The following is a 26,943-nucleotide window of genomic DNA, read 5'->3' as shown; positions in this document are numbered from 1 at the left end:
CATATGCGTCGTATATTTGCATATAGAGGGAATAATTTTAAATTATAAATTCTCCCGGAGTTATTGAATTCCCGTCGGGATCAGATTAAAAATTAAAAAACTCTTTTTGGTTGTTAGACTTGACTTTTCATCGGTCTCCCAATATAAAGGAAATAAAGATTTTTATATTTAACTACAATAAATGTCAGCTTTTCTTTTTAAACTAAAAATTATTATGGTTACAAACCCTTTGCACTGTAATTTTAATACTAAGAACTTGAATGAGATAAGTCCATAAAAAAATAACACTTAAAATTAAGCGAAACTTTTTAGAATAGCCTGAAATTATTAAAATAGTTAAACGATAGCTAGAAATTAAATTATTTTTAATTCGTTGTACCTATAATGATTTTGGAATGATAATGGCAGTGTACGAAATAGTAAAAAGAATCTAAACTTTTTAAAAAAATGCTCGAATTGTACAAAACTCATTTTTGATCCCAAACAAAAGCAAATCGTGCTTTAAAAAAATTCTTGATGGTTTTTGTAAAGTTTTGACAATAAGTATTGCAAGAATGCTTTAAATAATATTTAAATTGACATATCGGTAATTCTTAAGAATTTGGGTTAAATTTTGGTTTAGCAAATTTGAGTTATAGGCTGCAAATGTTATAAGTTGAATGGTAATAAAATTTTTAATGCCAATTTGAAGAGAATTGTCAAAAAATTTGAATTTGCATCTGAAAATGTTTTTGTTTGACATTACAGTGTCATTGTATTTAATTATGCATTTAAATACGTTTTAAAGGCGATTTCAAAATTTTTTGTATAATACAGGATACCGTCTATATCTACCATTAGAGGGGATGACATTCTCTTAATCATAATAATAATTAAGTCAAGTGCGTTATAATAATATAATATATTATCTACGTTCTTTCTTTATTCAAAAGTTTAGAAGATATAGTTGAAAGTTAATTATAAGTAAGCGAAATGAAACACATTTGACATAATATTAACGCTACATCAAATTTCGGAATAAATTTTTGCTTACTACTTAGTACTTAACTTTATTACTTTACTTATGTATATATACTGTATATTTACAGTGTATGTGGTTGGGACTACGTAATAATGTTAAATGCTCCTTAAAGGAGCATATGATATTAAGCAATTTGAGACAATTTGAATAAGTAAACAATTAAATTTTATAAGATTTTATTATTTTATTATTTAAATTTAATTTTTGAAACACTTAAGAAAAATCTGTAATAAAAAATAAAAAATCTATAAAAAACCAATAAAAAAAGTTTAATATAAAAAACAAACTGTTAAGCAAATCCGTACAATAAAAATCACAATAATTAACACACAAAAATAAATAAAAAATTGTTATAGCATTAAATAGAGAACACGTGTCTTAGTTTTAATATTCTGCGTATAGTTTTTAGTGATATATGCAAAAGACAATTTTTGTAATTACTTAATAGAATTACATAATTTTATTTAGGGCGCTAGTCAAAATTAAATTTTGTAACTTAAAAGAGCGCCACTGAAAAAAAGTAGTTCTGTTGTGGAAGTACAAAAATTGTTTTCTGTGTATTAAATATTCTATGAATTTCACAAACTGATATTATATGAACTGTACACACAATTGTTTTATTTAAGTTTTTCCAAGAGTTTATAAATATTTTTAAACTTTAAAAAACATCCAATGCAAGTTGCATTTTATGTGTAAAATTCAATTTTATTTTTTTGAATTTTATATTTTGTAATTTTTATTTTTAATTACATTTTTTTGAAAACAAATAATAAAAAAATAATTACGAGACGGAAAAATTAAATTTTTATTGACTTTTGTATGTTGATATTTTCAAAAATTCAACAAATATTTTCTTTTTAATGTAATTTCTATGTAAACTTATATGAAGACTCTAAGGAGACTTCAATCAAAATTGTAGAATTCTAAATTTTTATTTTCCTTACCAAAATCTTTTCGGTATTGTTATAAATAAATTGTGAGCGATCCTGAGACTGTTACTGTTACTATATTTTACTATTTTGTATTTTCGTGAACAATATTATTTCCTCAAGTTAGAATATAATTTTGTTTTGTATTCAGCTGAGAGTGCATACTATAAAAATTTATCCTTCAAAAATTTATTTACATACATAAATAGTTGATTTGAATTTGATTTTTTCTTAGAAATTTTGGTAAACCCAATTTAAATCTATTTTACTCCCTGCAAATTGTACCAAAATTTAAAAAATTAAAGTTGATGTCACTTCTTTATTTTGGTACATATATAGAGATCGTTTGTCTTAATATCTAAAAATGAAAAAATTATGTATTTGATAAGTTTAGGAGATAAGTTAATATTTAAATTGACATGTTGGTATTTCTTAAGAACTTGCTTTGAATTTTGGTTTAGCAAATTTGAGCTTATTTTATAAGATGAATGGTAATAAAATTTTCAATGCCAATTTGAAGAGAAGTCGTCACAAATTTATCGTAGCAATCAAACATTTTATAAGTGAGTGATGTACGCACATATTTCTCTATACTTGTAAATTTTTTTCTTTATCATTTCTCACAACTCTTTGAATAACTCAATGTATGATCCTTGCCAAATACTTCGAATTAATAAAATTTTTTAAATTGTCGCCAGATGTTTAATTGCTATTTGTTTTGTCCGAGAAAGAAAAATATTCGAATTAAAATAAGTTTAATATTTAATTATTTCTAATTATATACACTTTTTGTATTTATCAATTAAATAATTTTGATTAAGTTTTTTTGTAGTGAATTTTCTGTAAATACCAATTTGTATTGAATGAATTAATGCCTTCGACTCAAATTTCGTACACGTTCTATTTATCTATTTTTTAATTGAGTTGCTTTCTCTGTAAAGAGAAACGTCTCTAAAAATCTTTACTACAAATACTTAGATAAACAACACAAAAGGATTTTATGTTTTAAAATTTTACAATTTAAAAGAAAAAAAAATTCTTGGCCTACTAAATGAAATGAAAAGTTACCACAAAATTTTCTGTAATTTTTGTTTTTTTCGAATCAAATAAATAAGTCTTTCGATTCCGACGAAATAATAAAATTTTAATGTGTAAAATTAACGTATAATTCAATTTCATATTTGACACAAGTAAAATAAACTTTAATTTAATTTTCGATGAGTGAAAACAAACAAACCTTGTAATTATAAACTTTGTTTCCAAAAATAAAATAAATTTTTTTTTTTTCTTAAAAATGTTCCATTTTTTTTTAATTATTAAAGAAAAATTTATAAAGATTTTAATTGCTTACAATTTAAGTAAAATTATACCACAGGTGTATTCAGTCAACTGTCTTATAAACATAGAATTATAAAAATGATTTACAGTGCAATTTGTAAATATATGGATACTATTCGGTAAAAAATATAAGTGTGTTAATTAAATATTATTACAATTCAAATAGTAATTTAAATTTTAATTAGAATAAATCATTTTATTGTAGTTGAAATAAGAAGTGTAGGTGATCTAAAAAATTTTGTATTTGGGTATAAAGTCATATTGAATGCTTGGTTTCGTTCAACGTCTCTAAAGTTTTTAATGATAGCGAAAATTATACACAAAAAATATGTCAGGGTCTAAATTTTGATTGCATTCAATACCGCCTCAAAAGTAACCAAAAAAGTTACTCGATTTATGTCAAAAATTTTGGGAAGAAAAACTGAGGATCAAATTGACATTTCTTGGTTATTAATTACATTAATATGTTTGATTTTTGGATTAACCTGCGAATTAACTTCATTTTCAATTGGAGCAAAAACTTTTCTATTAAATTATAAAACTCACACAAAATTCCTCTTAATTCTAGCTGATTAAAGTTGAAATTTGTATTTAAAAATTTATTTAAAATTTATTTAAGTTTCTTATAATAACAGTTTGACATGCGTCGATTTTACTGTGACGCAAGATTCATGGTTTTTCTTTTACGTATTACAAGTTCTTCTAGTTTATTTGCAAATATTAAAATAATAATAAAATTCAAGTTTCATACAAATTTTGACACAATGAATTGACTGGAATCTCGTTGTTTTCAAATTCTTTTAATTATAATTATTAATTGCATGTTCGTTTTTGGGTTGGTACACAATTTGAATAAAGTGACAAATGTATTTACAATAAAATATTATATTGTAATTAAAAATACATAAAAATGTATATGCGTACATAAATTTTATGCGACTATTATAATATTAGATATACGCACGTAGCATTTGCAACAATTTATGAATTTTCTTAAATATTTGAATGAAGTGAAAAATTAAAATATTTTCTTCACTTATAAAGACCAATGTACACATAAAATTTTCTCGATTTTTGAATTAAATTTTTAATTATACCTTTTCCTCTAATACCAGTTTTAAATAAAAAATTTCTTAAAATTTATATTTAAAATTAAAAAAATTTAAATAAAAAGTTTAAACAATTTGAATTTTAATTTTCAAAAATTATTTATACGTGCCCTTTTTCCAAATTATACTATTAGCCGGGAAAGTATTGTATCTTTATAGTTATTTCATGTATAGTTGTAATAAAATGTCAATCACATGTTAATGTACAAAATTTTCACACATTTATTGTAATACCATGCAACTTCATTGTTTCTGCATTCATATATGTATGTAAGAATTTTTTTTGATTTGTGAAACACGACAAATTGTTAATTTGTTAATAGAAATGTTTCAAAAATAAAATATTTGGTTGCATACAGTCATGTCAGTGTTTGGTTTGTCAGATGAATTGACACTGGAATGGTAATAAAAAATTTTGTATGAATTTGTTTGTATACTCTTTCTTCTTATTGTAACAAGTAAAACAAATGAACAATGTATTATAGAAATAGCGCTTCACTCGTACCGTTGACACTTAAGTTTCCAATAATAATTGTTTACGTATAGGTGTTGTTGAAGAGTATTGCAAGTTGTTAAATAAATTTGGAAATTTCTGTTAGTTGTATATTACAATGAATTTAAATTTTGTTATAGTTTTATGCGCATGTACATGTGTGCAAAGTAGATTTAAAAAGTTAGAGAAAGATCGCAGATGTCATATGTCATTAAATATTTATTATAATTCTTACGTTGCAGTCAATTTCCAGTGTTTCATCAACTAATTAAAGACTATTTTTTATAACAATTTTTTTTGTTTCTATTACACTTATACAGGAAAATACTTAATTCATGTAATACTTATGGGTCAAAATAAGTTTTATATTCTATTTCGTCTATATCTAGTAAAACAAAAAATAAAATGAAAACATGTCAAGTAATTATAATAACATTCAAAACATGTAGGTTCTTTATTCTTTAACGCATGATTAATGTCTGAAAAAAAAAACTTATTATAATTGCCAATCCGCGCACGACATCATCTGGCTGGCACTTTACAATAGAAATATCAAGAGGAAAAAATGTTTTGTTTTTTGATATTTTTTATTTTTAGGAAATTTAAAAATATTTTTTTTTTTTGATATTGTTCGCATATTTTTCACTTTTCAAAACAAAAGAATTTATAGGAAAAGAAGAAAAAGCTTCTATATAAACAATTGTTCTAATATAAAGTGTTCAACTTTTGACCCACCCACGTTTCAATATGGTGACAATGTAGACATTTTAGATGCATAATTATTGGTTCTTAAATAGTTTAAATTAATGTGTTCCCACTCAAAACATTGTTATTTCTGTTATTTTATGCAATATAATTTTATTAATGGATTATGACTGATTCGGAGTCAATTTTAATTTAAATAAGAATTTTTTTGATTTATTATTAACGAAATTTCTTTATTATGTTTTGATTGCCAAGTATGAGCGAGTATAAAATATTTTGTTATTAATTTATGCTGAATGAAAAGTAGGGACTACATGATTAATTATTATGATTTTTATTGTCATATTTTGTTGTGTCTTTTGTTTTTAAAAATTTATTTTGTAGCTTCAGTTTTGTCAAAATAAAGCTTTTATTTCCTTTCATTTTCTTCACATTTTTGCACTTTCTTTTGAAACAATAAAAAAGCGGCTTGAAATGAAATGTCAATTTGTGGCAAAAAGACTTACATATGACGAACTTTGTTAATTTTACTTCACCGCACCTGTTTTCTCACTCAAAAGGTTTTTCTTTTTTAATTTTGTATGAATTCAAATGATTATCAAATTTTTTAATATTTAGGATATTAACCATGAAACTTTGGAAATAATTTAAATTGTTTCTGTTAATAGCTAATTTTTTGATTTAATTTTATCTTTTAAGTCCTATACGGCTAACATCGATTCATATACTTTATATTAATTGAAGAGAAATTAGAAAGTCAAAAAACTATTTTTTCTGATTTGAAATTTATAATTTAATAATAGAGTCTTCAAAAGGATTATTTTGACATGCATTAAGGAAAATTGAGTTACCAAACTAATTGCTTTTCCATTCTAATCTAATATCACAAAGTTAATATGATTACATGATTATTTTTTAAGAGGGAAAACATTTTGTGCTTAGGTTTTTTTTTGTGCATATTGAATTTCGTTATCATATAGCTCCTACAGTATAATAATAATAACTTTGGCAAATGATGAACTTTGATTTAATGATGAGAGTTATTAGATTATAAAAATAATTTTGAAAAGTGCAATAGTTTTAGTAATTTAAAATTGATTTACGTTTATTAATATTTACTTCGAATATAATAATTTCTAATTAAATGCTAAATGACCTTTGAAATATTTTCGTTACATGATATTTTAAAGAACATTTTGATGTCAAAATAATATAAATTGCATGCATTTGCATTGCAGGCAAGCCAACTAAATTTCGTTATTAATGAAATTATTACTCTTAACTAATGAAATATAAAATTAAGCCTTTAATTTAAAGCTCTTATTTCACAACTCTATACCTTAACCAAAAAATGTGCTGTTTGTGTTTTAATATTAGCTTATATATAAGTTTGTCAACCAAACTTCATCTTTCTGGGATTTCTTGAAGTACTCAATGAATTTTAATGATCATCAATTGAGTCATTTACGAAAAGGGGGGAGGCTTTATTTTAAAGATCAATAAGCAATGAAAAGTGTATGAGCATTAACTTTCTTAAAATTAAAACTTTATTTAATAAATCAGTTTACTTATGGCATCATATCCGAAAAATTATGTTTATGTAGTGTAATTCCAGCCCATCTTATGAGCCGGTTTAAAACAAGGACGAAGAATTAAAAGAACTTTGAAAACATTTTAAGTCATAAGTAAACTTTTGGAATAGTTTTAAGTAAGAAAGTCAAACAAAATTGTCGCGAAAGTTAATATTAGCCCTGCATTCGGGATTGTCAAATCGATGATTGATCATTTGATGCAATGCAAAAATGTTCAAGTCAGACAATAGCAGAAATCGCATGATTTGCAATTATATGTGAAAAGACACTGACGAATGGAGATAAAGTTTTCAGTAAATCAAAAAATGGAAGTAAAGTCTGTGCTATCTTATTTTAATTTTACTGAGCTTACGAACACCATCTCTTATCGCTCTAAGATGTTCCTGAAAGAATCTTGCACTTTGTTCGAAAAATAACTGATTTTTGTCTGAAATTCTATGTGAAACCTAAAAAAAAACTAAACATGAACTAAATATCAGAACGCTTATGTACCAATAAAAAATAGCTTCGCAACCTGCTATTTTTCATAATCAATTTCATTAAAGTTGCAAACCCGATGATATTTGCAGCTACAAATTCAACTAGTAGTAGCGAACTTAAGACACTTTGCAATTTTTATGCAAGTGACATATTTAATTGTCGGCATCGAAATAAAGTACAGTACAATTATTATTGAATTTCCGTTATGTAAACAAGTTTTCTTTGTTCATGTTTTGTTACAAAGCTAATTTGAAATAAAAGTCAATTTATTTTTTTTAAATGTCTTTTTCATTTTACAATTTTAAGAAATTTTGAATTCGTTTCAATTTCATAAAGCATTTTATATGCTGGCACCTAATTATATAGTACTTATATCATTATTTCTTATATTTCAAAATATGTTCACTGAAACGAATAGATGAAATGCAAGACAATAAAAAAATGTATGTGAAAATGGAAAAAGAACAATTTTCATTCGTTAATTTACCGTAAAAATAGTTCATAACGTTAAATTTTTCGCGCCCTTTTAATACAAAAATGCAATAATGAAAAGGTGATTTTGTGATAGAACATCAATTTTTTGTTCTTCTTTTTTTTATTTTATATTTATTTTTACTCCTTCGCGGTCCACATAAAAAATGAATTAAGAAATAAAGTAAACTAATGCGCATATTAAGTTTTACATGCTTTTGAACATAAATTGTCATTTGTAATCATTTAGAAAATAATTTTGTTTTGCGACGCTAAAATCTCACATTTCTAATATAATTTACATACATATACCGATATATACGAGGTGTGCAAGTCGATGGTCTCTTATTAAGGAGGGTTATAAAATGGGCACAAGCGAATAGAAAAAAAAGTCTCTTGGAAAACTGCTTAGATATTTTTTGAAGGTTTTTAAACTTTAAAATTGAATGTAGGTTGTTGGGGTTTTATAAATTTACCATTCAGTTTGAAACGCACGCATATACTCGTTCAGCGTCTTACTATTTAGTAATGTTTTTCCCGCCCGTGCGCTTCGAACAGCTTTTGAAACATTTCAATAATAATTAGATGAGATCCCAGAAACCATTGAAGCTACAATATTTAAATTTTGTAGAAATAAATTTACTAATAGGACCATTATTGTCGTTGAAAATTGTTGCAATTGGATTGGTTTTGCAGGATTGGATGAGTGCAAGTTGCTACATAATTTCAAAAGTTATTTCTTAATATTATAGAAAACATTCAAGTTACAAGGTTACAGTTTAACATGAAATATATAAAAAACAAAGCTGCTATATTAAAAGTTTAGGTTGCATAAAAAAGTTTGCCATTTAATGTTGTTCAACTCAAAAAATCAATCATTCGTACGAGTTCCTTCCAATTCTCAGATAACATTTAACTAGAAATAAGATTTTTACAGAATTTTAACATTAGTTTGCTCTTAGACGATAGGATTTAGAAGTCTAAAATTTTAATTAGAAAACATGTTCAACCTAATGGTTTATAAATTCTAATATATATATTTTTTTCTATCAAAGAGAACCGAGTGTTCTTCTTAGCATGTATAAAAGCAAAAATCTAACAAAAAAAACTGCTTATGAGATAGCATAGATAATGGTTCAACTTAACTTAGGTAATTACATAAGAACGTAAGCAGACTAACCAGTCTTTTATGTTACAATATCTTTCAATTTTCGTTCTCAGCCCAAAAGTATGCATTAATTGTTGAAAGATGTACTTATTATTTTTAAATTACATAGTTTTAATCTCGTTAAATCTTTTTTATTTTAATATTAATATTATAAAAGAATTATTGTCATATTTTTAAAGGAATTGTTGCAATGTAAAATTCCACTTAAAACTCAAAAAGAATTCAAAAGAATATTCAAAAACAAATGCTTTTCTGCTCTAATTATAAATTCATGTTATTGAAATTTTAACATTTCATTTGCATAGTTCAGTAAATAATCTGTAAATGATTTTAATTTTATTATCGAATAATCATAAAATAATCCTTTTTGAAAATACATACATATATATATTTTTTTGTAATTGTATATGCAATATACATAAATGAATGCAAAAGATAATTTGTGGTTTTAAAAAAGTTGGCTAAAACCCATAGTTTGTAAGGAAGCACTTTTCCCGTCAAAAATTGAAAATACTGCTTGTAAAAGTAGTCTATTACATGATTTAAATTAGTTACATTATTTATACCAAATGTATATATAGAACTATTGCATACATTAAGGATGAGAAAAGAAAATGGAAGAAGCATTAACATTATAGTTGTTAGTTAATAAAAAAAGTAAGTTAAGAAAAAAATTCATATTTTTTAATAGCAAGACTTTTCCCGTTAGCTTTTCAGAAATATAAGCTGCCGAAAGTTCAAGTTTTACAAATTTCGTGGTGCGATATCTTGAGAGTTAGAAAAAATTTTCTTCTAGCAAAATTAACCGTTTCTTAAAAAGCTGCTAAAACTTCGGACTCGTGCAGCTTTTCGGCTGGAACAAAACCGGAATCAAAATTTTGAAAAAAACCAATTTTAGATAACGGTTAAATTGAACTATTTTTTGCTTTTTTTAAAGTCAACAAAACTATGGTACGTTAAAGAAGCTCACCCTATTTTTCTGTGCTTAAAGAATTCAAAAAAGGTTTGTGGTTTCGTTAAAATAAATTAAAAAGTAAAAATTTTCTACGGAAATAAGTTTTAGTAAAGACCAATTTAAAATTTCGGCTTTCTAACATTAAAGGTGTAGGAGTTTTGTTAACAAACAGACGGACGGACAGAGTGAAAATAATAAGCATTTTTTTTTTAAATTTTTTCGAATAGGGTTAAAAACAAAAATTACCATGCTTTTAAATATTTCAAGGTAATAGACGTAAATGAAGTCAAAATAGTTTAAATCTACATTTATTATTAAAATTATAATAATTTTAAAGTCGAGTAAATGATTCTTAATTTTCTATTGGCTGTTTTCTAATAATCTTTAATAGACTTTAATAGACTTCAAAATAGTTTTTTAAAACAAACAATTAAATTTAAAATTTTTGTCTTTTTATTATAGGTTAGTCAACTATAACTAACAATTCTTAATAAGTTTTACTTTAATTAAATTAAATCAATTGGAAAATGATCAAATTACATACAAACTAATGAAAATCATAAAAGTATAAAAAAAACTTTATGACCTCTTCATAAAGGCTTCGTTAAATGCATGTTAATTGCTTCAATATTTAATGAACTAGTTATTTGGGGAATAACTTCCCTTAAAATTTCCAGTTACCGTCTTCTCTCTACTATTATTGCTGTAATATTGCTACATTAGCATCAACAATTGATAATACACTCATATTGCACCGAAAGTTTGCATTGCTGTAATGAAAAATAAAGTTTTTTTCCCTATCCTAGTAAATAATAATAAAGTTCTCCCATTTTTTCAATAATATTATTTTAGAATTTCAATAAATATTTCAAGATTTTAAATTATTAAAAATATTTTTCCTTACAAATAAAAATTTATCTTTATACAAGGACGATTTTAATATTTAAAGGGAAATTTTTCCACTATGAAATTTTTTTTTAAGTGTAAAATATCTTTAAACTGTCTAAATATAGGGCACGCATTATAAAATTTTCATTTAATTTATTAAAAAAATTCCTTTGACAGTTCGAAAATTTTAAAAAGTTAAAGGATAAAAATGGCGTCATAAAATAAAAGTAATTGGAATTTTATAGATTGTAAGTTTTTACATTGGCATAATATGTATATGTATATACATACATACATATGTCATCTCCATGATGACTAAAAGGATATTGATAAAGTTGGTTCAAACCAACGGTTTGCAAAATAGCACTTTTCCCTTCAAAAAGTGAAAATACTGCTTCTAAAAAAAATCTACTGCAATATTAAAATTACTTCCACTCATATACCAAAAAATTTCAAAGATTGCATACATTTACGATGATAAATGTATGCAAACTTTAAAATAAAACAAAAAAAAATTAAAGAGGCGTTAACATAATGCTCGTATTTAATTGCGTGGATTAATTGCGTGAATTAAGGAAAACAATTATATGTTTTAATTGAATGACATTTAGAGTTAGTTTGCTGCGTTTACAGAAATTTGGAGAAGCTTACAGTTTCGGAAATATAAGGTGCAAAAAATTCAGATTTTAAAAATTTCGAGAGGGGGTGGAGGAGGAAAACTTTTACGCGGTAAAAGAAGCAAGCCACTACTTTTTTGCGCTTGCAGAATTTAAAGAATGTTTCTGGTTTTGCTAATAAAATTACTTAAAAAATGGCATTTTTAGGACTTTGTGATGCTAACTTTTAGAGGGAGGAGGAGATAGATAAAAATTTTCTTCTGCGGAAACAAGTTTCTAGTAATGATCTAAGTGCATTTGTTCGATTCAGCTTTCTATCTTAAAGAGCGTAGAATTTTTGTAAACATGTCTACGGACGAACGGATGGATGGACGGACATAGTAAAATTAATAACCAGTTTTTTTCAAAAATTTTTTGGAAAATTACTGAAAATGTATTATTAAGGAATACATAAAAATTATCACGAATAATCATCAAAAATTTTCTATATCATATAATTTTCTTATTCTTAAGAAATATAATTTATTCACGTTCAATATCCTTATATGTTATTTATCCTTTAATACCTTCTACTGGGTATAAAAATTATAGCATAATAATATTTTGTCGATTACTTAAATGAAATTCTCAATGCTCATATGAAACTTTCATTAATGGGTTCTTTAACTTTTCTTACATTAATTTTATTAATTAATAATTATTCTTCGTTATATTGATTTTGCTTGAACATATTGTATAATTGTTAAGTAAAATTTCATTTAAACTAAATTAATTTTGAGTTTTTAATGTTAAATTGATAAATTACCAAGTATGTACAAAGAACCACAGATCAAATTTCTTCTGCTTGATATAATTTATTTTCGTGAAAGGTACGTTCACATTTTCAGTTCTCTGATTGAAATATTGGTTTCAAATCTATGTGTTTTTACGATCAAAATTTTGTAATAGTTTTTATTGATTAAATGTTGTCTTGCTTTTGAGATCTCTACACAAGAAGTCATTATAAGGGCACATTAACTTTTAATAATGATTAGAAAATTTTTTTTTATTAAAACAAAAATATTCATTTTACGACGAAGACAAAATTAGAGTAGTTTTTTATAGGATTGGTAATACAACAACAATAAAAACCATTGCAATAAGTCCATAACGAATAAACTATTTTAAGGTAATTTCTATATTAAACATATTTATATATATATGTGCGCATCTTACGCTTTTAAAAAAATTTGTTTGTAATACATGCAAATTTAATGTATTTTTCACTCAAACTAAAGCTTAATACCATATAATTGGAGGAAATTAAGATCATTTTAAGCATTAATCACATGTAGATTAACTTTTAAGTAACTGCTGAACAGGTTCATGCCTTAAATAGAAAAAGATAATATAAAATTATTTATGAAGATTTTAAGAAATTTTTATTTGTTCGTCTTTTCTAGAATCGCAAAGGGTGCATTATTTTCTAGAAGATTTTAGAAATTACATTGTTAAAACTATAAACCAAAAAATAAATATTCTGACAACTAAGACTTTTCTTGAAGTTACTTGAAACATTTTTGAAAATCTTCTGTTATAAGTCTATTAATGTTTTCTCTTGTTATAAATTTTAAACTACTCAAAAATTGCATGCTAAAAAGTTTTGTTGCCTTATTTACACTAAATTTTCTTATTTCCTTTGATTTCGTTTTTATTTTGATTATATCGAGGATTTTTAAAGTTATGCGAATACAACTTTCACCCATACATGGCAGAACTTACTGTAACGTTGCGGATATAATGAATTTTTATTTACAAATTTTTTGTTTTAGCACATTAAAATTTTTTTTACTTTGATTAACCAAATTAATGTTTCTTTTGTTTTCCTTTTTTGTTTGCAGGCTGTTGAAAGCATCGAAGAATTTGAAGCTAAGAAAACATCAGTGACTCATTCCTCATATACTGAACAGACAGAAATTATCGAACATACAACATCACAAGAAGTAAAGGTAAGAATGAAATAAAAATTTTTCTCTCATTTATTTTACGATGCCAATTACCTCGATTTAAAATTAAATAATATTTTATTTTAAAACCTTAAGAATAATTTTACTGTTAAATTAATGATGTACTTTTAATTATATTAATTGCGTAATTTATTTAAGACATACATACTTACATTTGTATTTATTTGTATACGTATAAAAATATCTATATAAACTTGAATGGGAATAATTTAAAGAATCTATAATGAGATCTTATATAAATATATTTTTTGGAGTTCTTTGCGTTATATTATTTGTTTACTAAATTTGTTTAAATAAATGAAAATTTAAAATTTTATTTTTGAATAAAATACAATAATTTGCTCTAGGAAACTAAGGAGGTCTATAATCAATATTTATTAAACGGGAAAACTGAACTTAAATATCATACTATATATTTAGAGAAGTTACCATTACCAAGTACTGGCGGTGAAGTTGAAGGTAAGTCATATTATTTTGTATTATTATCAACGAAAAAATTTGTATTTTAACATGATTTTCAGAGATCTGTTATGTAAATTCGATTCAAAATGTTTAAAAAATTTATGAGGCGCACCAATCCTTAAAAAAAATATCCAATATCGTTATTTCCCTTCAAATTAAGCTTTAAGGAGTCTCATTTTATGTTACCTTCAAGGACATACATTAAAATAAAATTTTGCATATCCTTATATCTTTCTGCAAGTATAAATGAAATTTATTATTTAATCTTTTCTGGAAATCTTTTCTTTTATTTTAACGGTCTTTCGAAAATCTTCTTTAATTTTGAGTTTTGATTCCATGAAGTCGAATATCTTAAATGCAATTGAAAAAAAGATTACATTCTGTTAAAACCAATAAAAATTATTTTATTATACAGGTTGATTCAGTTATGGGCACAATATTACACACTATAGTTTAGAACATAAATAAAGTTGGGTCAAACCAATGGTTTGTATTGTAGCACTTTTCCCTTCAACAAGGGAAAATTCTGCTTTTAAATACAGTCTATGTATACCTATCAAACTATTAAAATTATTTTCATTCATATACAAAACTATTTCTAAAATTGCATATATTTAGGATGACGCATATATGCAGTCTTTGAAATAAAGCAAATATTAATATAAAAAGGGGTTAACATAATGCTCGATTTTAAGGGTTAATTGTGTGAGTTAAGAAAAATAATTATATTTTTTAATTTCATGGAATTTACCGTTAGCTTTTTGCGTTTATAAAAATTTGGAAAAGCTTGCGGTTACGGAAATATAAGGTGTCAAAAATTCAAATTTTACGAATTTCAAGAGGTGATAACTTGAGAGGGGGTGGAGATGGAAAAAAATTTTCTTCTAACGAAATAAACTATTTGTTAATGTCTAAAAGCTCCTAAAATTTCAAGCTTCTACAGGCTGGGGTCTAAAAGAAAAATGACATCAAAAATTAGGAAAAAAAGGACTTTAGATAACGGTAAATTTGAACGGCCATTTTGTTTTTCTAAAGTTTAACTATAGTATATCGCGCTAGAGGAAGCAAGCCACTGCCTTTCTTTGTTTGCAAAATTTCAAAAATGGTTATGGTTTCATTGCAACAAATATTTAAAAAAGGCCATTTTTAGGGTTTTGGGGGGGTATAACTTCTAGAGGGGGGGAGATAGGTAAAAATTTTGTTCTACGGAAATAAGTTTCTAGTGAAGATCTATGTACGTATGATTTCAGCTTTCTATCTTAAAGGGTGTAGAAGTTTTGTAAACAAAAAAAGTGTCCACGGACGGACGGACGGACGGACGGACAGAGTGAAACTAATAAGCACTTTTTTCAAAAAATTTTTTGGAAAAGTGCTAAAAAGTATGTAAAATTTTTTACATTACATAAAAATATTAGATCAAATTCTTACTTATGTCCATTTGTTTTTGCTTATATTTTCCATTCCACAATAGGTTGAAGTTTTAATGGAATAGTAGTAATAGTCTTCTTGAAAGAACTAATACACAACTTGAAGTAAACATATTAATTACTTGTTTACGAACTTTTTATATTTTCGGATTTTCAACTTGGAAAAATCAAATTTTCCCCAAATTTTTATTTTTTTTTAGTTCCATTTATTCCGAAAATTTCGTAAGAAATTTTTTGAAACTACACACTTTAGATGTTTTTTACATTCTTCTGCTTGGTCAAGTAGTTATAGCAAAGAAACCATTTTAATTTCAATTTTTTAAAGGCATTTTTAAAAAGTACGAATTTCAACAATTTTTACTAGTTTTGTATTTAATTGATGTGCTATGATTCTCACTTGTTGTTAATTTTCGGTCAAAATAATAATTCTAAAAAGTAGTTGATATTCTGGGAACCGCAATTTTGAATTTCAAAAACTTCCTATGATTTCACTATTTTCCAACTCTAAACGATGGTAAATAATATTGTACTCATTAGTGTGTATCACCCTATAAAACAGCTTTTTACGATTTTTTAAAATAATGTTATCGATTTACATTTTGTTGCTAATTTCCTCATGCCTCTTTAATTATCGAAAGTAGTATTAAAAATTTTTTGCTGGTTATATGGACAAAAATTGCATATTTAAAAAAAAATTATTGACTATGGCAGTAAATTAAAAGAAAAAATGAGATTATGGTTAATTATTTTTATAAAGTCCATCTGAGTTAATAGAAATTTTGAGTTATAGTCAAATAATAGGCACACGTTTTACCCATTTTCAATAAATCTCGCAAACATTAATAAATTTTCTAGTATCCGTAATAAATAACTAGATTTTTTTTTAACTTGGCTAACTTACATAATAAAAATAAACATTAAAAAAAAAAAAAGACTGCGTAAATTGAATTTATGTTAATAAAAATTTCAAATTAAATGCCAATAATTCACAATAATTTTATTTTATATTAAAAATAAATGTGTGCGATAATTTGTTTTTTTTTTTTTAGTTTGAGTAAAGTTTTCAGTGGAGGGAAATTTTAATTTAATTTATTTTTGTTTTTCTCATTTTTTTTTCTCTAATATAATTATTTTAGTGAAATTATATTAAATTAGACTTAAATTATCCACATGGTAACCAAAATTTATATTTGTATGTATTTAAAATGTTATAAAAATGAAAAATAATAAATAATGTGTGGTGGAATTTGAAATCACTTTTTAACTTGTGACACCATTTAGATTCACTACATTATATTTCATTACACGTACTTATGGTGCTGTCAATTTATATTAAAATAAAATTTAAAAGAACATGGATTTTATATAATATTGATCAAGGTTTTTACGAAAGAAATAAAAATAATTTTTGACAATTTATGCAATATTTTGTGATTTTCTTATTTTTCGTTATAATTTTTATTTTCTAAATAAAACTAAAATAAATTTTTATTCAATAAATTAAACTATATTATATAAGTATATATTATGTATACCTATATACATTTCAAATTTAAATATAATTTACAAAATTAAATCACAAAATTTAATCTTTTGAAGTTTGTACATACAAACATTTATTGATGGTGATCCGCAAGGAGTGATTTTTATTTATTTTATTATATTTTTTTTTTTGCATAAAATTCATTATACCCTGGGAAAAAATTCCGGCCTCTTGTATATAAAAATTTTTTTTTCCAATTTTTGTTTGTCTCTTTCTTGTTTGTTTTAAATTTTATTTAAAAATAAATTAATAAGTTGCAAATTATTAATATTAAATATTATAAAAATATTTTGAATTTTTCGCTCAAATTTATACAATATTAATTATATTAAATTTAAATTTATATTAATAAAATATTTTATTCTGCGACTTGAAATTTAAAAATTTTTAAATTTATTTAACAAGCTATTCAAATTGAATGTAAAATCTCTTATAATTTCAAGATTTTTGAAACTTACGCGTAAAATTTTATTTACTTTTCATTTTCTAAATTGTTAGTGAATGAGTTAGAATTTTAAAAATTATTTACAAATTTTTTATTTTAGTCTAATACAGTTTTTTCAAAAAAAAAAAAAAAAAAAATGAATCTAAGTAAATATGGTCACAAATCCAAACTTGAGAGAATCGCAACTTGAGAGAAAATTACTACGTATACAAAAATTTCGGTGTAACAGAATTAAAATAATTTGGAAAATCCACAAACTAATTGTATCAGTTATGTTTAAATTATCAAAATCATATGATTAATTATACATGGGAATTAAATGTAATATTTGCAATGTTTTAATGTCATAAATCAATTAGAACTTAAATCAGTTAGTTCAGTGTGATATAACTTAAAACTTATACACTGAAAAAAAAGTATTTTATTCGAATATTCTTTCGAGGTTTTACTGAAATTGGAATCAAATTTATTTTTCTAAAAATATAATAGAAAAAAAACTTACTTTTCTATTTTGATTATAAAATAACTCAATTAGATTTTTTGCTTAGTTCATAAAATCAGAGGCGCACCTAAATGAATCATGCAATCCTATAATGTGCATTTATTATAAGGCTTTCATGCCAAATTGAAATCAGTATTAGAACCATATTACTTGAACATTCTTCTAATTTTATGAAGCACTTGCCAATTTTGAAATTTGGCCTTGCATTACGAATAATAAATTGTGGTTATAATTGTAAAAACATTTTTAATTGTTTTCCTTTAAAATGGGCGGCTAAGCATTGAATGCTTTCTACTCACTATTGTGGGCTATTACTTAAAATGAACCATATTAAAAATTTTATAATTGAATCCACAGTTTATGGATTCGGAGAAAAATATGATAAAATTCCATTCGTACTCTATACAAGTATGTCAATAAATGCTAATAAACATAATGCAATTGTAAAGGTGTTTCAATATTTTCATATTTTATTAAAATTTTCTTTATAATTTTTAAATTTACCTTGAATTTTATTTTGCGAAATTGTAGTCTGAAAATATTGTTAAGTACTTAAACAATGATAATAAAAAATTCAAAGAATTTTTATTACAAAACAAGAAAAAAGTAAGTGAAAAATTTTAATGTAAAATTTTATTAATTTTTTGTTTTCCTTTTATTTTTGTTAGTGAGAATTTGTGAAAAGATGTGCTTTATTTAATATACTTTATTCACACTTGAATATTTTATATAAATTTACCACTGAAAAGAGGAACCAGATTTTATTATTCAAATCAATGAACATTTTAAAAATCAATACTTTATTGAATGGGAAAATTATGATTTTCATAACTTTTTACTGAAATTATTTCCTCTGCCTTATTCTTTAATTAACTTCAGGACTTCTTGTTTAAGAATCTTTCAGTTTTTTTTCTATAAGAGAATTCGATTACATGATTTCAATATTTCAGCGAATCATCAAGAAAATATCATCTAAATTCCAAATAATTTTGATAACCTTGAAATTGAAAGCAAAAAATCAAAATTTTATTAATATTTTTTTTTCCTCAATATAAATATATGGGAATAAATTAATATATATGTATGTATACAGCTATTTTGTTAAAACATTCTTAATTCTATACTAAAGAAGAAGTAATATATTTATTTATAGATTTTTTTTTATGAAAAATTATGAAAATACGATGAAAAATAACATAACAATTTGGAATTATAATTTTTTTTTTACAAAATATTTAATAAGTCTTATATAAAATGCATATTACATACATACAATGTATATTTTTTATAATAAAATTAATTTAAAATCCCCGTGGATGGGAGAAAAAAGAATACGTTAAAGTATAAGTATCGAAAAATTACACAGATTTTAAAATTTTATCGATTATTTAAATGTTATTAAATTAGTTGGTATTAGGGAAAATTTAATTATGGAGTAAAAAAAAATTGAAAAATAAATGAAAATGATTAGGTATTACTGCAATGATAAGCGGTTCGGTCTCCTGAAGTTGCAAGTCTATGAAAATTCTTTGCTTACTGTAGCCTTTTCTAAATCAATGCATAAAAGACGGGGAAATTATGTACGTTAAAGTATAGGTATCTGTGGTATGTGGTTATAACACTAACATGACTCAGGAAAATATCTGTTGATAAATAAACTTTTATATAACCTTGGTAAATTGAGAAGAAGAAGTTGATAAGTGCCTTACTGTAATCTGCACGTAGTTGCCCAACTCGAATTCTCGTATCCTTTTTTAAAAATTTTAAGGGGGAACGCAGTATAAACGCAGCATCACAATGATTCTTATTTTGTTGGCTTATCTGCCGAATTTTTCCCTAATTTCGAAAATAAACTGAAATAAAAAAAGTACACTAAAATCACTAAAAAATGTTTTTTAAATTTGAATACGGATAATATCTCTTTGTAATACTATAAGCTTAACCTTTTTAAACTTTTTACAGCTTGCAGTATTTCGTGTTAAAAAAAAAAACCCCAATCTTTGACTACCACGTCCACGGCGAGCTTTACCAGTAGGCATTAATTAATATTAAAACTGCCATAACGGTAATTTATAACTTTTTCATTAAATTTTAGCGCAGAAAATTAGCAAAAGGCTGCTAATTTTCAGGAGTATGAAAATTATCAAAATTTATATCCCAAAAAAAAAAAATTATTTATGATTGACAATTAAGTGTCTTGCATTTTAGATATAAACACGATTTATAGGTGGTCACGAAATTTCTTTTGTCAATATAAATTATAACCTCTCTGTTTTTCATTCTATAATGTATAAAATGTTTAACTTATCTCGTTTTGGGTCTGTCAACGTACTACACTTGGTTTTGAATTTTTTGCGCGTTTTTAACTAATCTGCAGCATTCTGCGTTAAATTACGTGACCTCTTGATGATTTGAACAAGTTTTTCTTCTGGGAAAAGTAATTGTAGCATTTAATGACTAAAAAATCTTCAGGGCTTATACAAATACCGATGACCACTCAAAGTATCAGCATAATTAAGTTACAGAATCAAATATAAAAAAATTACTCTTGGCTGAGAGTTGAGACATTTTGTCCAAAGTAAAATTAATACAATGAATAAAATAAAAAGATTTAAAAAGTTATTTAAAAAATAAAAACATACAAGCAAAATTTATTGTGTGTCGTGTTTCCTTAAGGAAGTTGCTTATTTCCAGAACCCTTGTGTTAAAGAAGAGACTAGTTTACCGGATATTTATTTTGTTTTAAGCCTTACGTTCGATGTCGTTAATGAATTGGTCACAATTTAACATTTCTTTAAAAAAAGGATAACATATTTTGACATTAAATGCTAATTTGTGCTGTTTTTTTTTCAGTTTTCTTTCCCGTGAGTCATTAGTTTTACAACGTGCTGAACCTAAATGATAACAATTACTTTGCAAAAATAATCGTTTTTTTTTTACAAAATTGTTGTCTTTTTCATTGAAAGAAAAAATTATCCTTTGAATTTTTAATTTTGGTTTTTAGCTTATCATGTCAACATTATTGTTTTATTCTCTTGTATGTAGAAGTGGGATTAATTTTCTTAATACATTTATGCCTTTTTTTGTGAAAAAGGTACGTGAATATAAAAATGTAAACATGAAAGGCTCAAATTTATCAAAGGGTGTTAGTTTTATAAGATATACCTTATGTTAAGAATTTTCTGGATTACTTGTTTTTAATAACATTTAGATACTTGGAAAATTTTAAATAGTTTAGGAATTATTTTTGATAAAATGTGAAATATATTATGCTTACATTTAAAGTCACCTAAACGTGATTAGGCATTTTGTATTATCATAAGTAGACTTAAAAGTTTTCCTTTAAATAATAAATAGCAAAATTTCAACTGAATAAAGTTGGGTTAAATTAAGGATTTATAATGTAGCACTTTTCCTTCAACAACTGGAAATACTTTTTTTACAAACAATCTATGTACATACTACGCTAAAATTGATTTCATTTACATACGAAAAAAAATTAAAGGATTGCATACATTTAGGATGAGGCAAAAAAAAAAAGGCGGTAACATAATGGTCAAATTTAAGGGTTAATTACGTGAGCTGTGAAAAATAATTATATTTTTATTGAAATGGCGTTATTGTTAGCTTTCTGTATTTGTAGAATACCAAAAATTCAAATTTTGCAAATATTGAGAGGCAATAACTTTAGGAGGGCTAAAGGTGGAAAAAATTTCTCTTAACTATAGTCCAGAAGAAAAACGATAACAAAAATTTGTAAAATATGGTTAATTTTAACGGCCATTTTGCTTTTTTAAAGTTTAAAATGATGTCACGACAGAAGAAGTTAGCCATTTCAGTCATTCTTTCTGCGTTTGCAGAATTTAAAAAATGTTTCTGGTTTTGCTACATAATTATTTAAAAAATGGCACGGAAGGGCGTACAAGTTTTATAAACATGTCCACCGGTGGACGGACAAAGCGAAACTAATAAGCATAAATTTTTTTCATAAATTTTTCTAGAAAAGCGCTGAAAAGGGTAAATTATAGGTACAGGCCTTAGATATGTAAGATAGGTATTTGAAAACTTAAAATCAATTATGTAACTCATGAATATACTTTGTTTTGTATATAATTTTGTATACGGTAGGGCATTCATTGTGTTCATAGTTTAAAATGATTTAAAAAATTAAATTGCAAATTCATATTTGATCTAGAAACGGCAAAGTGATAGCAATGATTTTTGGTACCCATTCCAGTATTTTGAGTTTTTTTCATTATAATTCGTCAAACAGAGATGTTTACGAGTATCCTAAAAATAAATTTAAATTTCAATAAGAAAAATATTAAATTTAACATGAATTAATTTAGAGACTTAAAATTAAATAACAAGTGAGCTATGGGTTAACCATAGCTTTTTGACCATATTTATTATGAAATAATTAATTAAATATCTTAAAATTTACTAACTGAATCCTCTTTATTAAAGAAAATAATTTACAGGTTCTATAGAAATCGTAATTCAAAGCATGTATGCTAAGATCATAAAATTTTTATTTTTACTTAAATTCAGACTTGTCTTAATTTTTATTAATTAAATAAATTTAAAATTATTCACTTTTTTAAGAACCTACATAGGTATTTCATCTATTTTTGGTGTTATTATTAAAAAACGAACAATTTAAAAAAAATTTATTGTGCATTGTAATTTTATATGGTAATATGGGCGACATCACTCATCGTTAACAAAAGAAAGTGAGATAAATGAACTAAGCACAAATCAGTGCACATGTATCACTCACTTATTTTAAATGCGCTGAAAATAGGTTTTGTAGAATTTTTTAGTCTTTATTTGTGTATTTTTTGATATTTGCAAATTTTCAGTTAAAATTCGCTAAGACTGAAAACTCGCTTATTCACAAAGCCTTTTCTTTTACCAAACTTTATTTTGCCTCTCAATTATTTTTTAGTAACAAAGATGACAAGTGGCCTAATCTGCAGCAGATAATTCTTTATTTAGGTTAAGTAACCTTGAGAACTCAGTCTTTTGTTTGAAACCAAATTTCTAATTTTCTTCCTTTGTTCCTTACAAAATTTGACCATTGATATTTTGTACATTTTATTTTTAACATTAAGATTATGTATGTAAATCTGTATTTTTTTACACAGTTCGCTCAAAAAAAGTCACAATATAGTTGTTATTCGGCAATACTTGTACAAAATATTTCAAACATTTTAGCTTTCTTTTTAAAATAAATGAACTAAATACTTAATATAATGAACTGTATGTATTTCGATATTTATATTTTATTTTGTATATTTAAGCTATATACATGTATATACATTTCCATTTAATATTAGTGGCGATTATCCCTGCCATTTACAATATTTATTTAAATATTTATTTAGTAACCGAATTATCGTTATAAGTCAATACATATAAATAAATAAAAAAAAAAAATTACAAATAAATAAAATTATATATATATGAAATGAATAAATAATATACATACATATGTATGTATAAGTGGATGAAAGATATATAAGGGATTTTTATTTACTTATTTGCATAATTTTCTATTTCTGATGTAGAAATATATATGTGAATGTTGATTTATTTGGAGAATAATATACGAAAAAAAAAAAAAACAAAAACAAAAATCATTAAAATTCATTATACATATAAAATTTATTGATACAATGTATAAATACATATATTAACATACGCATAAACCTGTATATTTTAATGAAATATTCGGATGGATTAATATTAATTTATATTCGTAAAATTAATAAAGATGGCGAAAACTAAAAAAAAAAAAGTAATGAAATTTGTTTTTAATGGATTTTCCTAAATGTATTCATATGTATATATTTATTTACATACATATATTTTTATGTATGTATATGTATTTATTTTTTTTTCAATTATTTTATTTACTTAGTTGTTATGCTTTTATTTTTTAAAGTTTTTTTATTTTTCTTTAATTTAAAAACAAATTTTCTAAAATTTCTTGTTTTAATTTCCTTTTTTTGTTTTTTTTTTCATTTTGGATAAATATGGGGGGAGATTTTTTTTTTGCCTTTCATACCTCATCGCATAGATATGTTTCTATCGATGATGAGTTCGGTTCGATTTTATTAAATTAGTGTGTAAGTTTTAAGTAGGAAAATCTCAAAAAAAAACAAAATTAAAAATAAAATAAACATAATTTTTTTATTCAAATTCTTTGAATTTGATAAAAAAAAAGCAAGGAAAATAAGATTACATACATAATACTTACATATTAAAATAATTCGGTCCCCGGATTTTTAAAATAATTTTCATTTATTAAATATGGAAATTTGAAAATATCAACCACACACATAAAATATCATCGATCGATTTTGTGGGAAGGAAGTGGAAAATTTCTTTTTTTTTTTTTATCTTTTTTTTCAACTATTTGATGTGATATTTTTAAAATTATTTATTTTTAACACATATATTAGAATATATTGACAATATTTAAAATAAAATCGAATATAACTGTATATTAATTGTATATTTAAAATATAAAAAAAAAAAGTTTTTTTTTTTGCAATAAATTATAAATTAAAAAAATATAGAACTTAGCTCCCAGTAAATTTAAAAGAAAGCAAAAAGTAAAAAATTAAAAAAAAAAATTAAAAAAAAAACAAAAACCAAATAACTGTAATTTTTCCACGTATACTTAGTCGGACTAAATAAATCGACACCGAATTTTTGCGCGAACGGATATTTTTTTTTTTAAAGAAAAAGTTCAAGACAAGAAAAAATATCTTTAAAAAGAACAGGTTTTTTAAGTTTCATACATAAATCTAATTGTATATATATATTTAAATTAAAATTTAATAATAATATTTAAAGAATAATTTAAAAAAGGACATGTAAAAGGACATTTTATAATTCTTTTATTAAAATTGTTTTATACATAATAATTGAAAATAATTGAAATTTGTGAAACGTGCTCAAATTAAACAATGACTGGAAAAAAAATGATGAAAAAAATTTTTTTTATCATAAATATTTAATAAATATACATACACACATACATATTATTTATATATGTATATATATACGTACATTGTTATATGACAAAAAAATAACAATTTATTCTATAAATATTAATACTAACAAATTTGTTTTTGATCTTTTAAATATTAATAGTGCAAAAGATTACAGTTTAAAAGTATTCTAAGTTTTAAAATTTTCATAATTTGCAAATGTTATGTTAAGTGTTTTAGGTGACTTGTTGTATATTTTAATCTCAATAATTTTTTTCTGATATACAATTAAAATATTGCAGTAGAAGGTGTGCTTTATTTTCATTTAAAAAAGAAATTATTAAAAATCAAATCGATTTAATTTTACTTTTAATGTTAGCAAAACTCAGATATTCTTATTAGAATTATAATTCTGTTATTGATAGACGTAATAAGATATATTTTTTACTACAATTTTTATTATGGTTAATGGAAAGCTTTTTAACCTTATTAAAATTGTTTATAGTATGAATTTCATTTCATTAAAATTAAATTTTATTTACTATAATTTTTTATTTAAATTATTAATTTTTTTTAAGCAGCACCTCTAAAAATTCGTTGTAATATTTTATAATATTTTATTTATTGAAGTTTTTATCAAGTTATTGTTCATAGAAATGTAGTATTTTAATGCAGCAAATTAATTACAATTTTAATTTTCATAAAAAAAAGGACACTTTAAATCAATTTATTTAATATATTCTCAGCTTTAACTTTTTGTAATAAATGCGATTTTTAATTCATATCACTCGCCATACTGTCATAAGTAATGATCATTTTCAAACTGTTCTAATTTTTATTCAATTAATTTTGCAATCATAAAAATAATTTTATTTATGCATGTTTTTAATGATCTCTATGGAGTAATTTTATTGGATAATTAAATTGCTTCAATTAGTATTCTAAACATAAATCTATATTATTCTTAAAATAATAAATGATTGCACAATGTACGTAGATATATATATATATATATGTATATATATATAGATAGTAGTATATATATATATATATATATATATACTACTGTCTTTACACTATACACATTTAATATTCGAAAATTGAATTGATTTATATATATTTTAATTCATTATGATATATTAATGTATGTATGTATGTGTGTATTGCTACATTTTAAAGTGATCTATTGATTTCTTAAATAGCATTTTTATATATTTTTGTTAATTATTTTTAACTGTTTTATTAAAATACATTAAAATAATATAAAAAGACATTAAAATTCGAATATTCAAAATAAATTTCGAAATATTTTAAGTATTTAAAAAGTAAAAAGAGTAAACAAAAAAAAAAAAAGTAAAATGTTCTGGTATTGTGAAAAGGAAGTACCTGAAGCAACTTGGGAGGATTATGTTATCTATCATCATGATTTTACAAAATTAGTAACATTATCTGAATATGATCGGGCTGAAAAATATTCAATTTATGCTTCAGAATCTGAAATACCACAAAATGAAAAAGAATTTGGTTATAGTCCAATAAATTTTCTATCAGCTTTCTATATTAAAACTCATCAAGGTATAAAATATTCTTTAGTTTAAATTTTAAGAAATGTTTTTTAAAAAAATTTATAAATAACATTATAATTATGATTGATTCAAACTGAAAGTGATGTAGCCTTAACGTCAAATATTTTCTTTAACGTAAAATTATAAAAGGCGACTAACGGGAAGAAGTTCTATTCAATGTTTTATTAAATTTTGAAGTATATTGAAAAAAATTTCACAAAAATTA

General features: G+C 23.8%; 1 protein-coding gene across 6 annotated transcripts in view; it reads left to right on the top strand.

The window, feature by feature from the left end:
• Positions 1-26,943, top strand: part of LOC129612573 (filamin-A) — a 133,779-nt gene that overhangs the window by 87,168 nt on the left and 19,668 nt on the right. For 5 of the 6 annotated variants that reach the window (XM_055526249.1, XM_055526244.1, XM_055526264.1 and 2 more), the window contains 2 exons: positions 13,647-13,754; positions 14,120-14,231. In XM_055526249.1, the coding sequence (XP_055382224.1) occupies positions 13,647-13,754; positions 14,120-14,231 (220 nt within the window). Of the gene's footprint in view, positions 1-13,646; positions 13,755-14,119; positions 14,232-26,401; positions 26,728-26,943 lie in introns of those variants that run through there. The other variant, XM_055526274.1, reaches the window with a different exon arrangement.

This window comes from Condylostylus longicornis, unplaced genomic scaffold (genome assembly GCF_029603195.1).
Source record: "Condylostylus longicornis isolate FDR11 unplaced genomic scaffold, ASM2960319v2 ptg000004l, whole genome shotgun sequence".
Taxonomy (NCBI): Eukaryota; Metazoa; Arthropoda; class Insecta; order Diptera; family Dolichopodidae; genus Condylostylus; species Condylostylus longicornis.
The sequence above is the reverse complement of the archived record's forward strand: the minus strand, read 5'-3'. Positions and strand labels throughout refer to the sequence as shown.